Source organism: Protopterus annectens, chromosome 3.part0 (genome assembly GCF_019279795.1).
Source record: "Protopterus annectens isolate FY-2018-M chromosome 3.part0, PAN1.0, whole genome shotgun sequence".
In the NCBI taxonomy this organism is placed as follows: domain Eukaryota; kingdom Metazoa; phylum Chordata; order Ceratodontiformes; family Protopteridae; genus Protopterus; species Protopterus annectens.
Window position 1 is genome coordinate 1,658,504,306 of NC_056731.1, and position 14,516 is coordinate 1,658,518,821.

Consider the following 14,516-nt stretch of genomic DNA (forward strand, 5'->3'; position numbering starts at 1 on the left):
ATGCATGTTCTGAGAGTTCCATCATGTCCCTATTCATTTGATTCAAGGAGGAATGTCTCAAGTCATTCACTCCACTGTACACTATGAATGTGTGATAATTGTACTAAGGGTGAAGGGACTTGAGGGCCCTAGTGACACTGCTGATCCTGGCACCCGAGAGGCATCTAACCATCACTCTGCCTTTGCTCCGCCAGTGAAGTTGTGCACCTATGTGCCTGACTATGGTGTCACCTATCACTGAAACGTTACCAGATGTACTGTCTTGGCTTTGCTGCTTTAAGGACTTTTGTATATTAGTTGAGTGACTCTTTTGGTATTCTGAACAAAGAAAAAAAGTTTAATGAAAGTATGGAATTCTCAGGTTTAGATTAGATTGAAGGTCCTTGCTGTCAGTATTTGCATTTTGTCAAAGTCTTGTTAAAATTTGGATACAACATTTATGTTCATAAAATAATCCATTTTATGAATTTATGGCTATTAGACAGACATCTGAGGTTTCAGGATTCCTTTATACTCTGCACAAAATGCAGCAGCAACAAAGCCTTAGCCTGTAGTTGTTTTTTTTATTCCTTAGGAAAATTATAATTATTGTTATTAATTTTATATTGGTAGCACTTTTTACTACTTTTCATTAAGCTCCTCTTATCTTCCCCTAAGTCAGTGTCCTTAAAATCTATTTAAGGAGCAAGTCAAACTCTTGTTTCAAAGCTGTAACCATTGTCTGATCTTGTAGCAAGTTGACCTTCCTTGTCTAGTAACTTCCATAGATCCTTAAAACAGTAATCTTTACATTATATTTATGTAAGGCCTTTGTTTTGGAAATGGTCATTCAGTGTAACTTTGAGGTAAAATGCCTGTGATGACACATAGGTTGTTCAAACCAAAGGTACAGCAAAGAATTCTCTTTGAACTTCACTATAATTCTGTCTGAACATGTCTCACAAACATTATGGCTCAAATCACACAGAACACTTAAAACTGCTGGAAGTGTGTCTGTAGCACATATCTGTACACCAAATAGCTAAAGACCAGAAAGATTCTCTAGGAGTAGTATTTCTACAATTCTAGGTGGGAAAAGCTGATGATAAAATATGCATTTCTTAACTGTAAAGGGATCAACGTTTGAATAAATGTTTATGACTTTAGTTTTTAATGAGTAAAGTGGTGCAATAACAGATGCGAGTTAAAAATAATAATAGTAATGGTGTGTAAATCCCCAATACATCACATACTACATTTCTGTTTTGCTATCTCACTGTCTGCTTAAAGTAGATGTTTATTATAGGGCAGCTGGTAAAGACTTTAATGTTCTACAGTTTCAGTAAATGTTAGATGTATTCACGTGGAGCATGTTAATATATATAGCAGGGAGAAGGATCCTTCACAGTCCATTGTACTGGAATTTCAGATTTCTTTTGTATTGAACATGCAGACCAGTAAAGCATGAATTCTCCTTTTTTGTTCTGCTTAAAGGGCCTCTTGAGGATGCTATTGAAGATGAAGGAGAGAGTCTATCGGAGGAAAATGACACAGTCTCAAAAGAAGATTTCCCATTAGAGGAAAACTTCTCAGTAGAGTTTGAACCTGAGAACTTGACCTGTGAAGACATGGAATACTTCTGCCCTAAAGGTATTATCTTTTTTTCCTCTATGTTTCAGGCTGCTGTTTGACTTCTTACAGATTACAAACACTTGCATTATCTCCTTGGTCCTGCAAGGCTTAATTCTTATTGTGATGTTCTCTCCTTAATAATCAAGGGTTATTATTCCCCAAAGTTCACAGCACACTCTCCAATCATAAGCAATGTGCACAGACCGACTCTATTATATATATTCTGGATCAAAATCTGTATTTTTATATTTACACTTTTGTTGACTGGGTTATTCCCACTAGGCCAATGACCTCTATTCATTGGAGATCTGAACTTGGGAACTTCCCATACTTTTTTGATAAGTGCCAAGGAATTTTTCACATCTACCTGAGCTACCACCAATTTAAACAGATAGGGCTTTGGTTTAACATCTCATCTGAAGGATGGCACACATAGGAATGCTGTACCCCATGTATGCTGTACTGCAATGTCAGTATTAGAAAATTAATCCAATGACTTGATGCGAGAATAGAACCTACAATCTTCAGCACTACATGCGAGTGTACTACCAGTTAAGCTACTGATGAAAAGTTTGTGGGTTTTCTAGATTTTTCCTAGAAGGGAAATTACCATTCCAATAAACACATGTGATTTTGTTTGCTGGCTTATCTTATGCCAAGACCGGTGTTCACAGAATTGAAAGTTGCTTAGCCGAACACGTTTTGTGACATGTTGCCATGAACATTGCATCTTACCTTGCTTTCTACCCTTAAATGACTTTGTCTTTTCCTGAAATTGTGATGTTGCAAAGCGTCAGTGCATGATATATTTTTTAAACATATAATGTGAGATTGAAGTTAATACTAATTAGATAAATAGCCATTGTAATGCTCTGTCTTTGCTAAATAACAAGTGTTTCCATATAATATGTACCTATGAAAATGCAGATTTATTGAAAGTCATTTGTGCAGCATGCTAAACTTTCTGTAGTGAAAGTACTTGAGTGATGGAATGTGAATGATTTCCTGGTGGAGAAAATACATACAGGTATTAAATAATAATTCTGTATCAAGTGACCACCTTTTAATGGGGAACATTTTCTAACCTTGGCAATTAGCCTGTTTTTGGAATATTAGCAAATTATCATGTAATACAGTCAAATATATACACTCAAACTGTTTAAAACAAAACCAAAACAAAACTGGAAAGCAGAACCAAGCTGGATAAAACGGCATGGACTGTTTTATTCAAGGTAAACGCTTTCAGCTAAGCAAATGCCCAGCCTTCATCAGACAACAGTCACTCCACACAGCTCTATTTTTATATAAAAAGTAGTTCACATTCATTAAACGTTAATAAACCAATCACTGTCATGAATCAATTTAAAATGGTTACACCTGTAATCATCATATTATAAAACCTTCCTTTCTTAATCTTTTTAGTCAGTGTCAGACAAATGTTTACTCAAGAAGCACCTATTCATACAAAAAACAGATATAAAGTGTATATAATACAACAAAGTTACAAGCTACATTAAAAAAACACTCAATAGCATAAAAAACTGAATGCTTAAGGATAGTAAAATAATTAAATATATTATTCAAAGAGAAGCTGTCTCACATTAAAGTTGCTATAAAATGCTATACAAATTGCCAAATAGCATTTACCTAAGACGAGCTTTAAGTTTAAGCACACACTTTATGGATGCAAAATCATTTAACCCTGGGGGGAGATGAGCACATGTTCTAATTTGCCAGAATAACTCTTGCTCTTCCAGATACAACTGCCAGGGTCCTCCTCTTATATCATTTCTAACCTGGTACAACACACAAAATGCAAAACAATGATCCGGGAAATCTAAAATGTGCCTAGCAAGTGCATTTGTGAGGTCCTTCCTACCTATGGCATACAGGTGTTCATAAATTCTTTTCTTTATTTTTCTCTCTGTTTTGCCTATATAGAAGGAAGGACATTTCTCACATAAAACTACATATATTACTCCCTGTGTATCACAGTTGTAATTACCCTTGATAAAATAATTTTTCCTGTTAATGTATACTTTCTTATCATTGTGAATAAATTTACATTGTGGGCACATTCCACATTTTCGCATACCCTTTATTTTATCTTTTGGTTTATCTACGACCATTTCAACAAGGTTTTTGAGGTTAATACCCCTTCGATATGTGTATTTTGGATATGTACCCAAGACATTAACTAGAGCTCTATCTTCTAGTATGATGCTCCAATTCTTAGCCACTACTTCCCTTATAAATTTAAAGTCCACACTGTATGTGAACAAAAAGTTAATTCTAGGGTGAACAGGGGAATCCGTATTCATGATGTCATTATTAGCTCTACCCATCAAACCTCCACCCAACAAAGGCATAAAATGCCCAGTGGTCCTTTTGCCCTGAACTTCCTGCAATGTCCCCACAATAAGACTGTCAGGATACCCTCTACTCAGAAACATTCTACTGATATTGTCACATTCCTCAATGAAATCAGTATCATCTGAGATCATTCTGGCAGCCCTGACAAATTGCCCCTTCACTACACTCCTTTTTTGATGGAAGGGGTGACAACTAGAAAAATGGAGATAACTATTTGAATGGGTTGACTTAAATTTATTATTAGTTTTGTCCTTACAGATTTTAACATCCAAAAAGTTAATTTCATCAACTCCTATGGAATACGTAAATTCTAGAAAGTCAGTCATTCCAGAAATATTGTCAATAAACTCAGGGATAAGATTTTGCGGACCCTTCCAGATAAAACACATGTCATCTTGGTATCTAGTATACCAAGTGACATGTTGTTGGTACAGTTCACTATTGAACAGCCAGTTACGTTCCCAAAACGCCATAATGCTATTAGCAAAACTACACCCACAGGGTAACCCCATGGCAATTCCTATATTTTGGAGAAAAAAATGGTCTTTAAAAAACAGAAAGTTGTTTGATAACATTACGTCTAGTAAAGTTTCCACTAGGTACATCTGTATATTGGTGGCTTTTTTAGCTAGCATGAAATTTCTTGTCCAGTCAATACCTAATTGGTGAGGTATAACTATATAAAGATCTTTAACATCTACCACCAGAAAGATCACATTCGAATGGTATTCAATTTTATTAAAATTCTCCAAAAAGTCCCAGGAATCTTTACAGATCTGAGGTTCCCCCTGGATGTATGGTTTAAGGATACCATCAATATACTTGGCACAAGCATAAGTAATAGAACCCCGTCCGTCCACTATGGGCCTTAAAGGGGGATCAATTAGATTTTTGTGAATTTTGGGTGTGCCAAAAATGGTAGGAACCTTTGGTGCTGGCATGGACAAATAGTGAAAGGTGTTACAATCAATACTACCCTCTAGAAAGAGATCATCCAACACTCCCCTGATTTTCTTATAGGCTACATGCACTTCATTAAGACTGGATCTCAAATATGTATCAGATTGTAAATGCATAAGCATTTTGTTTTCATACACATATTCGTCCATGAAAACCAGACCCCCACCCTTATCTGGTTTCATGACTCTAACATTACATTCATTAAGAAGTGAGATGAAATCTAATTCATGTTTGGATATGTTACTTCTTATTCTCAAATCCTGTATGTTATTATTAAGTCCAGCCCTAAAATCAATGTCACTGTTTAATATATCCAGCTATCTCAATGTATATGTAAATATATTATGTGGCTGTATAAGAAACATTTTAAATATACATGTAGACCAGTCTAACCTCTTTATACTATACTGTGAAGATATTCTGTCAGATTCACAAACATGTTGCACAGTCCTGTAGAAAAACATAGCTGGCTCAACCAGTGCACTGTGTTGGTATCACAGTCCAGTGCCCCCCCCTCCCACCTCTTCAAGTAATTAGAAGCACTTGCTACAGTTTAGGTCACACATGGAGTACTACAGCACTCAGGTTTGACCGTAAATCCAACACCAGCTTTTAAAAGCCAGTATTACATTAGAGATTGGGCTTATCATGCCTTCCCAACACTTTGCACCTGGGCCAGCTGGCCTTTCCACCCCACCCTACCAACACTACTGGTCCTGTAAATGGCTGTGTGCACGATGGTTAGTACTTGATCTGAACAATAAATCATAAATGAGAACTGCTCTTTTGTTAGATTGTACAGACTTTTCAGCAGTTACCAAAGACTTTGTTTATAAACTGAGTTGTTCTACTGGATTCCAGGTCCTCTTCTCTTTTGTTTGCAGTCTGTTGTAAACTCTAGCATCTACAGTACAAGTAAAGAATGGAGTCTTGGAACAATGACCCTACATTAGGCTGTCAGACCTAAATTGAACACTGCAAACAGCTGAGACAGCTAACCAAAGTCTGCATACAGTGATACTGTCTTGAGGAGAGAACTCAAGTTCACCACGTACTAGAAGTTAGGTGACATTTTACAAACTGTATACTAGTTTGTGTCAAACTTCAAAAAATGGTAAGTGCTTTTCAGAAGAGCTTCAGAAAAACATATGAGAGCATCAGAGAGTTGGAAAACAAGCTTAAAAAAGTTTTTTTTTTTTTACCTTTTAAAATGACTAGGACATATATACCTAATGCACTTTAATATATCTTTGGGTGGTAGGTATGATAAAAAGATATGTGTCAGGAAAACCAACAAAACATAGCCTTGGGAGTACACTGTAAGACTGATAAGGCAGAGGTTAATAACGTCATTCAGTAATTATTCTCTATTGAGAAGGTGGTCTCTCACAGAAATTCACTCAAAGAATATGCAGTTTTGCAAAGCAATGTAGGATGAAAGAGTGTATATAAATTATCATATTTTACCAAATGTCCTGACTCCATACATCTTGCGCAAGCAAATGTAAGACAGTGAAGAACCAGTTTTTACTAGCTGTATTCAGAAATTTAAAAAATACTGTATTATTTTGTTCATGGTGCAAAGACAGAACATTGTTGAAAGCCTATAAGTTCAGTGATCTAAACATTGCTGCAGTAATGGGCCTTGGCTGAAAACAATCTGTTTTTATCAATCATCCTAAACAGTTGCTGAACAAAATATAAATTATAACAGCATAGATATTGCTAAATGCTGGAACATGCACATTACTTCTGAATCCATTTTAAGAGTACATATCATGCCAATACAAGACAATGCAGATGTGAAAAGTATATCTGCAAATGGGATTACGTCACAGACAAACATCTAACAATAAATTGCTTTTCTTACAACTTTTTGACTGTGTTACCTGTGGAGAATTCTTTAGCCTGTTGGTAGTTAATGCAGTGTACTGTACTGGTTTCTGATTTTTCTTCATATATGAATTAGCAGTATCAGACATTATATCCTCGTCTATTTTCTGCTTTTCCTGAACATTATAATATGCCATGGTAGGTGTCTGTTGAGCCCACAGTGCTGTGTATTTTAATTGTGCTGTGACCAGAATCAATAACTTTAAAGACAAGGCAATGACATCCAACAGTTATGATCCCCCTGCTTTACTGCAGTGGCAATGAATAGTTTGCAAAAAATTTCACCCATTTTACATGCATGCAGAGCACAAGTTATTTGATTAATATTGTAATAAAATCAGTTGAAGTGCTGAATCCTTTTGCCAGGGGCACTGTTGCTTCATTTTGTATGGTTCACTGTGAGTTTTGGTCACATCATTGTTGCTCTGTCTTTTGCAGGCTGCTCAATGGCAGCGCAGATGCAGAACTAAATGTACTGTAGTGTATAGTGGTTTATGGTGATGTTGTTCATTGGTGCTTGGACAGATATTGAGCATGGTTCAAAACCAGTATCTCCATGTTTGTCAGACTTGTCCACTCCTTGTACTCTACTATTCACATAGCTGTGAATCACAGATGATGCTATGGGTCTTATATAACTTCTCTATACTAGGATTAGTCAAGGCACACTGTTGAATATGCAGAAATTCTCAGGAGTAGCACAATTTTTTTAAACGGTATAAGGCTTTGCTCATCAGTTTTTCTCTATCAGTGCCACATAGTTATGACTGTGAAAAACACACATTGTGTTTTAATATTATTTTTGAGGTAACACATTTTCATTGTTAATTTACAGTTTTCTCTTTCTCATCTGATTTTACTTCTATGTGATTTACTTATTATTTATTTTGATTTGTTAACCAGTCTAGAGAACTGATTCATATGTGACATTTTGAAGACAGTCCAGAGTACAGATTAAAGAAAAAAATGCTTGCTTACAAAAAGTTAATGCATATTGTCAAAAACTTGAGAAGCCAGTTAACTGATAACATATCTATCATATATCAGTTTAATATGTAACATATGCAATGATGTTAAGTAAAGTCAGCGCTGTCACTTATAATAGGGTTCTGCATATAGCATATGCAATGAAGAAGGTAGATGTACAGTGAAGACGATAGATAAGATAGGGATGCCAGGAGATTAAAGGGAAACTTAGGGAAAATGGGAACAGAAGCATTGAGCTGGAAAAAATAAGACGGTAGAGTAGAGTGACAGATTAAGACAGGAGTTAAGATTACTAGTTGGTTAAGAGCGCATGTCCCTATTACCATGGTATGGTAGTGTAGCCATTTCTTAGGGCTCAAACCTGGATCATATAGTTCTTACATGGCAGAATAATGTTGCCCTTTGAGGCAAGCAGTGAAGATGAATGAAAGTGAAACTGAAAGAGGATTTAGGCAATGGTTATATGCATGTGTAAGATTACAAACTGCAGCTTATTGTCAATGATTCTGCAGTGATTTCCTCCATCTGCTGATCCCAAATGTGTCTCCCTTGCTAACATCAAAGGACTGTTTACTGAAGGCATGTATGTGCTGACTTCAAAGACAGCTTTAAGCAGGGCAACGTTGTTCAAGTTACAAGTACTCATGGTACTACTCAAGCTACAAAAAAAGTTAATTATGATCAAGGCTCGTGCATCTAATATCACCTTTCATGTTGCTGTGGCACACCATAGGATATAACCCCAAATTATTCTTTTTTTTCATCTGTTTGTACAATGACTAAAAAGGCAGATGGCAGGGAATATGACATTTGTCTTCTCTTCTTGCTTAACAGCCAGGTTGATGGTCATATGTGAATCAACGTTTTAATCTCATCTGTAATGAAGTATAATCCATGACTGACCATATACAGCCATGTTGGAATGAACCATGTTAAGAATGAGGAATGGGCATTGGCTGACACTGCTGTGTGCTGCATGCTACCATGTGATATGTAGTGTTTGATGAATTTATACATGTGGCTTTTTGTTTGTGAAAAGACACATAGTTCCATCCTGCACCTGTCAGTTAGGAGAGAAAGGTAAAGCTAGCAGTTGTGAACAAGCTTCACCCAGATGCTATGTCACATGACTGTCTGATGAAGTGACAGTGTATGTCTGCGAAAGTGCTTACTCCTTTTTACTTTATTAAAGCCAAGTCCTGTGTACATTGGGAGTATTTGTTCTTTTTAGTTTTGTCTTTTTTGCTCCCAATCTTACTCTTGAGTTATTTTTGCTTGTCGTCTATTCTGACATGGCATTGCTCCTGAAGTGCCAATATAATACACAAAAAGAGACAGTTTTACAGTTAACCTGTTTGCATATTTATTATTTACTAATGAGGTAAGTAAACTGGACCATGGGCCCTTTACAGATGTAACTCAGGTGACAAAGTAAAAGATACATGAAGTAATGGAAAAGACAAAGCAGTTCATACAGAGATATAAAGCATCATTAACATGTAAATGACAGTTGCAAATTACTTAACAAAAAATTTACAGCAGTAGCAATGCAAACAAAAGCCTTGTCAGTCAGTACGGGTAACTGAAGCCACAAATGTAACAGTCTGACACAGGTGTTGTACTTGAAGCATTAACATCTGTAGCAATATGTAAGATGGTATTTGAGCATCTTACTAAAGGAAATTATGTTTTGTTTGTTTCTGTTATTGGCAGGTAAGCTATTCCAGTTTACTAGAGACCTTGACCAAAATGTCTTTTCTGCAGTGCCAGTGCATGTGGGGGTGTTTCATTTGGGAGCCCTCCACAAGCAGTAGATGTCAGAGGATAGTGGTAGTTTGTTATGGATAATTTTTTGCTCCATAGTGGACAGTGACCCATCTTTAATAGTTTAAAGGAAAGTGTGTTTGGCAAAAAGGTAGTATATTTGATTCGAAAAGTTAAAAATGTACCATTCATACACATCACTAACATTTGCGTTCCATAATGAGGTTTAGTGGTATCAGGTATTGTAGCAAATACAGACTCCCACAGTGCAGCTAAATAGAGAGATTTGTACTCTAGTTGTATTGTCTTGAATCCTGCTTTATGTGTTTAGTCCCACTGCATAGTTACTACAGTAAGAAATAATTTCAAGTACATGTCTATCTTTTTCTGCCCTGCATAAATCTGAGACAGTGTATTATAGTGGAACATTCTAAGAGGTGGTGCTTTTCTGATATTTTCAAAAGTTATCAGCAGGCTTCCACCTCAGTGTCATGGCATAATTAACTTCATAAGACATTTTATAGCCTGGGTATTACAGATGTGCTTCTACATGCTTTTTCAAGTGCACTGCACTGTACATGCCATATTTCAAGTAACAAAAGAGGGAGAGCAAAAGGAAAGAAAAAGGCTGCCAGTCCCAGTTTAATTAAAATATTATTGATGAGTGCAAAAGCACCTGGTTCAATATTCAGCAACACCATTTGAAAATGTAAAAGCCTGAATTTCAGAGGTAGTGTAATTTTACCTTTACATTCCCATTTAGAAGGCCTCATACCTGCTCCAGTATTCCTTTGCTGACTTATGTTTTCAATAGCACCTGTGTCATTCATGACATTAAGTAATTGTCTTTGCCACACACTTGTTTTGAGCAAGATTCTTTAATCAAGTATATAGTATGTATATTATTTTTCTTGCAAATGAAATGAGAGTATTAAAACCAAGTGCCAGCTGATTTGTTGCATGCTGCTGAGTTTGTAATTTTTCACAGCTTTAACAGACTATTTAAATTTAATTTCTTGTAGGGTCCCATACTTTATTTGAATATATCTCGTAAAAGCCTCAGTAGTAAACTTTATACACATAATATATGAGAATGAGAAGTAAAACTCATGCAATTATTTATTTATTTACTTAGCAATTGTTTACTGGGGAATGTCCACATGGGACACAAATCATATCTCTTTTCAGTGGAGGGCCTGCGAAGAAAAGCTTTACATATAACATGGTATACATTTATTTAAACAGAGATGGTTAAATTCAAGAAAAATATTTGGTTGATGTCACAACAATTAGATCAGTTGAGACATAATGTAAAATAAAGGTTGAAATTTAAAAGGGCAAATTAAAACAAAACAAAACAAACAAAAACAAAATATATATCATATGTCAAAAGAAAGTTAACCTCGTAGCACAATTAGAAGACAAGGGAGCTTTATATAGTATAGTGAAAAAATGCAAAATGTTGAAGAAATATATGATAGAAGGACTTGGTGTCTATAGAATTAAAGAGGAAATGAATGATGACATCATTCAGTAACATTATGATGTGTGCAACAACCAAAGAAACACTGGTTTTGGAAATGAGGCTCCATATAATAGCCATAAGACATTTCTTCATTGTGTTATAATTTAAAGATTTCAAATTCTGTCTTGCTGAAGCAGTCAACATTGCATCATGTTTCAACAAATCTAAACTGTGTGCACACGTATGTATACACACACACACACACACACACACACACACACACACACACACACACACACACACACATGCATATGTACTCATTTGCAAGAACACACACACAATGTACTCATGTACAGACACCCACAACATACACACACACCCTCACAGCCACATATACAAACACACATGCACTTATGTGCATGTACACAGATACACATAGACACTAACACACACGCGCACTCTCAGTGACACGCACACACACACACACACACACACACACACACACACACACACGCATGCACACATTCACACACAAATTCGCACTCACATACACACATGCACACACACATGCAAAGACTAAATGCTTATTGTATACAGATGTTTATCTTTCATTTTACCGTCATCTTCATCCTCCAAAATAATTCTGTGCTTAAACACTAAAGTACTGCATAACAAAAGAAAATGACAAATATAAGACAAAACAAATGAAAACATTACATTTTCTGTGTACACCTAGAAATGAATGCTTTTTTGTAGACCTTGGGGTATTCAGAAACACAGAATGTTCAGTGCAATGTGAGTGACCAATTCAAAGACTGCTGCAACACTATAGCAGAGTAAAGACTCCAGCAAGCATCACTAGAGTTGTATCGGTGGATATTGCCACATGCAAACTGGTAGTCTGGAGACATGACTAAGATAAATGAGCTTTGTGCTCTGCAGCAAAACCATGTGCTCTGCTGCAAAAGTATGCATCATGACTGGAATAGTGTGGTAGAGTGATTCAAAGATACTGCCACACTATTTCAAATTACATATGAAAATATATACCATCTTTTTGTGTAGACCCATTGTCTGTGGTTCATATTGAGTTTTTAAACACTACATCAGGTAAATATTGCAAGTAATTATTGCAGCAAGGTTGTTAGAGTGTGGTGTGTGTGTGTGTGTGTGTGTGTGTGTGTGTGTGTGTGTGTGTGTGTGTGTGTGTGTGTGTGTGTGTGTGTGTGTGTGTGTGTGTGTGTGTGTGTGTGTGTGTGTGTGTGTGTAAGGGCATGATTGTGATCATCTCAATATCTGTGAGTGTGTGTGATTCTGTAAATATCAATAGGTTCACGGGCAGTTGTTAGATATGAAGTCCAAGACCAAGAGACCACTGAATAGCCTAGTCCAGTTTCTTAATTGCTAAAGAGGACTTTCTGATTAAGTGACCTGCTCAGTTTTGCAAAGTAGGCAAACAGTAGCTGAGGGAATTAAACCCTGGGCTACTGTCTATTTGAACATGTATGTTTGTTTCAGAATGTGTTTTTGCGGTGGGCTCTGTAGGTGCTTGTGCAGTAGTACTGTATGCTTTGCTTGGGAGAACACTTGAAATAGTTGTTCCATCTAATTGTGTTGATTCAGAGATAAGCAAATGAGTCACTGATCAACTTGTATTCACTGTGATTCTTTCATGTCTCTGGATTGATTATTATCACCCAACTACTGCTAGAACTTACTTGCAACATATTAGTAGATATATAGTGACAGTTTCGCTGAATACCCATATCGCTTGTGTGTGACAGTATGTAATTATAGCTAAACTTGCGCCAAGAATTAAGCTGTGGAGTTTGCTCAGATATTCTTATCTGAAATCTGTTGCTCATCAGTGATGTGGAATGGAAGCAATAGGTAGGGGAAAAATGTACCCAAATGCATAGAGGGACTGAGGGAGACTTGTTCATTAGTGTTTATTTTAGATAAAGTGGGGCACATTTTCCATTTTCTCCATGTGCTGTTTCAGTTTGCAAACAAAATGCTATATAAGTATGCTGCTATAATTTGCATATACTGAAATATGTATGTACTGCCCAAACAAGTACAGCCTGAAGATTTTCACATCCTTACCTCATATTTCTTCATTTTGATCATCCATATGACTCTCTGCAGCACCTTCAGGAACAACTAGAACAGCCAACAAATGCTTGCCAACACATAATATTTCAGTACTTCATATGCCATTTAACAGCTAGGGGGAACATATTTGATGTTGGTATGGAAGAAGAGAATGTTTGTTAGGATGCATGTGGGTAGTACATGAGTTAGCGTCTCACGGGAAGACGCATTGCTTCTCAGCCACATATATACGTATATATCAGCAAACTTGCAGTTAGAAATGTGTGTGCTAGTTGTTGGATATAAAACCTGGTACAAAGCATCACATTTAACTTAAGAGACTGTATTAAAAGCTTTCATGCAGTGCTCTGAAACTCTACTAAGTGCAATAGGAAGTAAGGAAGTGACCATATAGTCAGAGAAACATGACATTCAAAAAAAAATCAAGTCATTTTCATTTTTTCTAGTTTTAAATAATGTCTTAAATCTGGTGTTGTTACTTCTTTATGTATTTAGAATGTAATTTGCAAATATTCTGCTGCTGGAACATTTTTTGTCCTTTTCTAGCCAAGCATGTCTACGTTCTCAATCCATATGCCTTTCGAACCCCTTATAGTTCATTTCTTTATTCAAGTATCTCAGACAACTGTTAACACAACCACCTACAACCAGTCTCCTCAGGGTGAACATCCGTATTTGCCAGATGCACTTTGATCACTTTCCTCTGTGTTTAATAGTTCAGTCTATGCAAGACCTTCTGTCTTCCTGCCTCAGTGGGATTAGTGGCTGAGCTCTTTAAATTTTTTGTGTAGCACATTGACATTTGCAGCATTTGCTTGGTCTAGCATAAAGCTCCAGGAGGAGGTGGGGGTTTTGGATAAAGAAGCAGAAAACCGATATGACTTTGTTTCTACCTTGCTGGAGGAGTTGTTTGTGCAAATCGCCTATAAGCTTATTGACATGAATCTCTGTTTGCTTGTGTGTGTGTGTGTGTGTGTGTGTGTGTGTGTGTGTGCGTGTGTGTGTGTGCGCATCTTTATATGTGTGTCTCTGGATGAACATGTGTATGTGTGTTTCTCTTTCATTCAGTGTGTTACTGTCTCTCGCTCTTGTATGGCTAAATTGAGTGATGCCAATAGAGCAGAAACTGAATTTTTTCTGCATTGTGTTCCTCTTGGACTAGACTGGCAGTCCTTTTGTAAATGTTTTGAGTAAGTCGATGGCAAAAGGGTTTGAATGCCTAGCAATCATTATTTTGTGATGTAACTTTCTCATTACATATCTGTCTTGTAAAAACATGACTTATTCTTCCTTTGTAGTCTTACAGTAGCCTGTTTTCAGTCTGTGTGGCCATTTTGTTGTTTATTTA

At 36.4% G+C, this 14,516-nt stretch overlaps 1 protein-coding gene across 2 annotated transcripts in view; it reads left to right on the plus strand.

The window, feature by feature from the left end:
• The window catches only part of ZFPM2 (zinc finger protein, FOG family member 2), a 1,273,567-nt gene that overhangs the window by 327,414 nt on the left and 931,637 nt on the right, over positions 1–14,516 (plus strand). For both annotated transcript variants that reach the window (XM_044065695.1, XM_044065696.1), the window contains exon 2: positions 1,474–1,629. In XM_044065695.1, the coding sequence (XP_043921630.1) occupies positions 1,474–1,629 (156 nt within the window). The remainder of the gene's footprint in view (positions 1–1,473; positions 1,630–14,516) is intronic.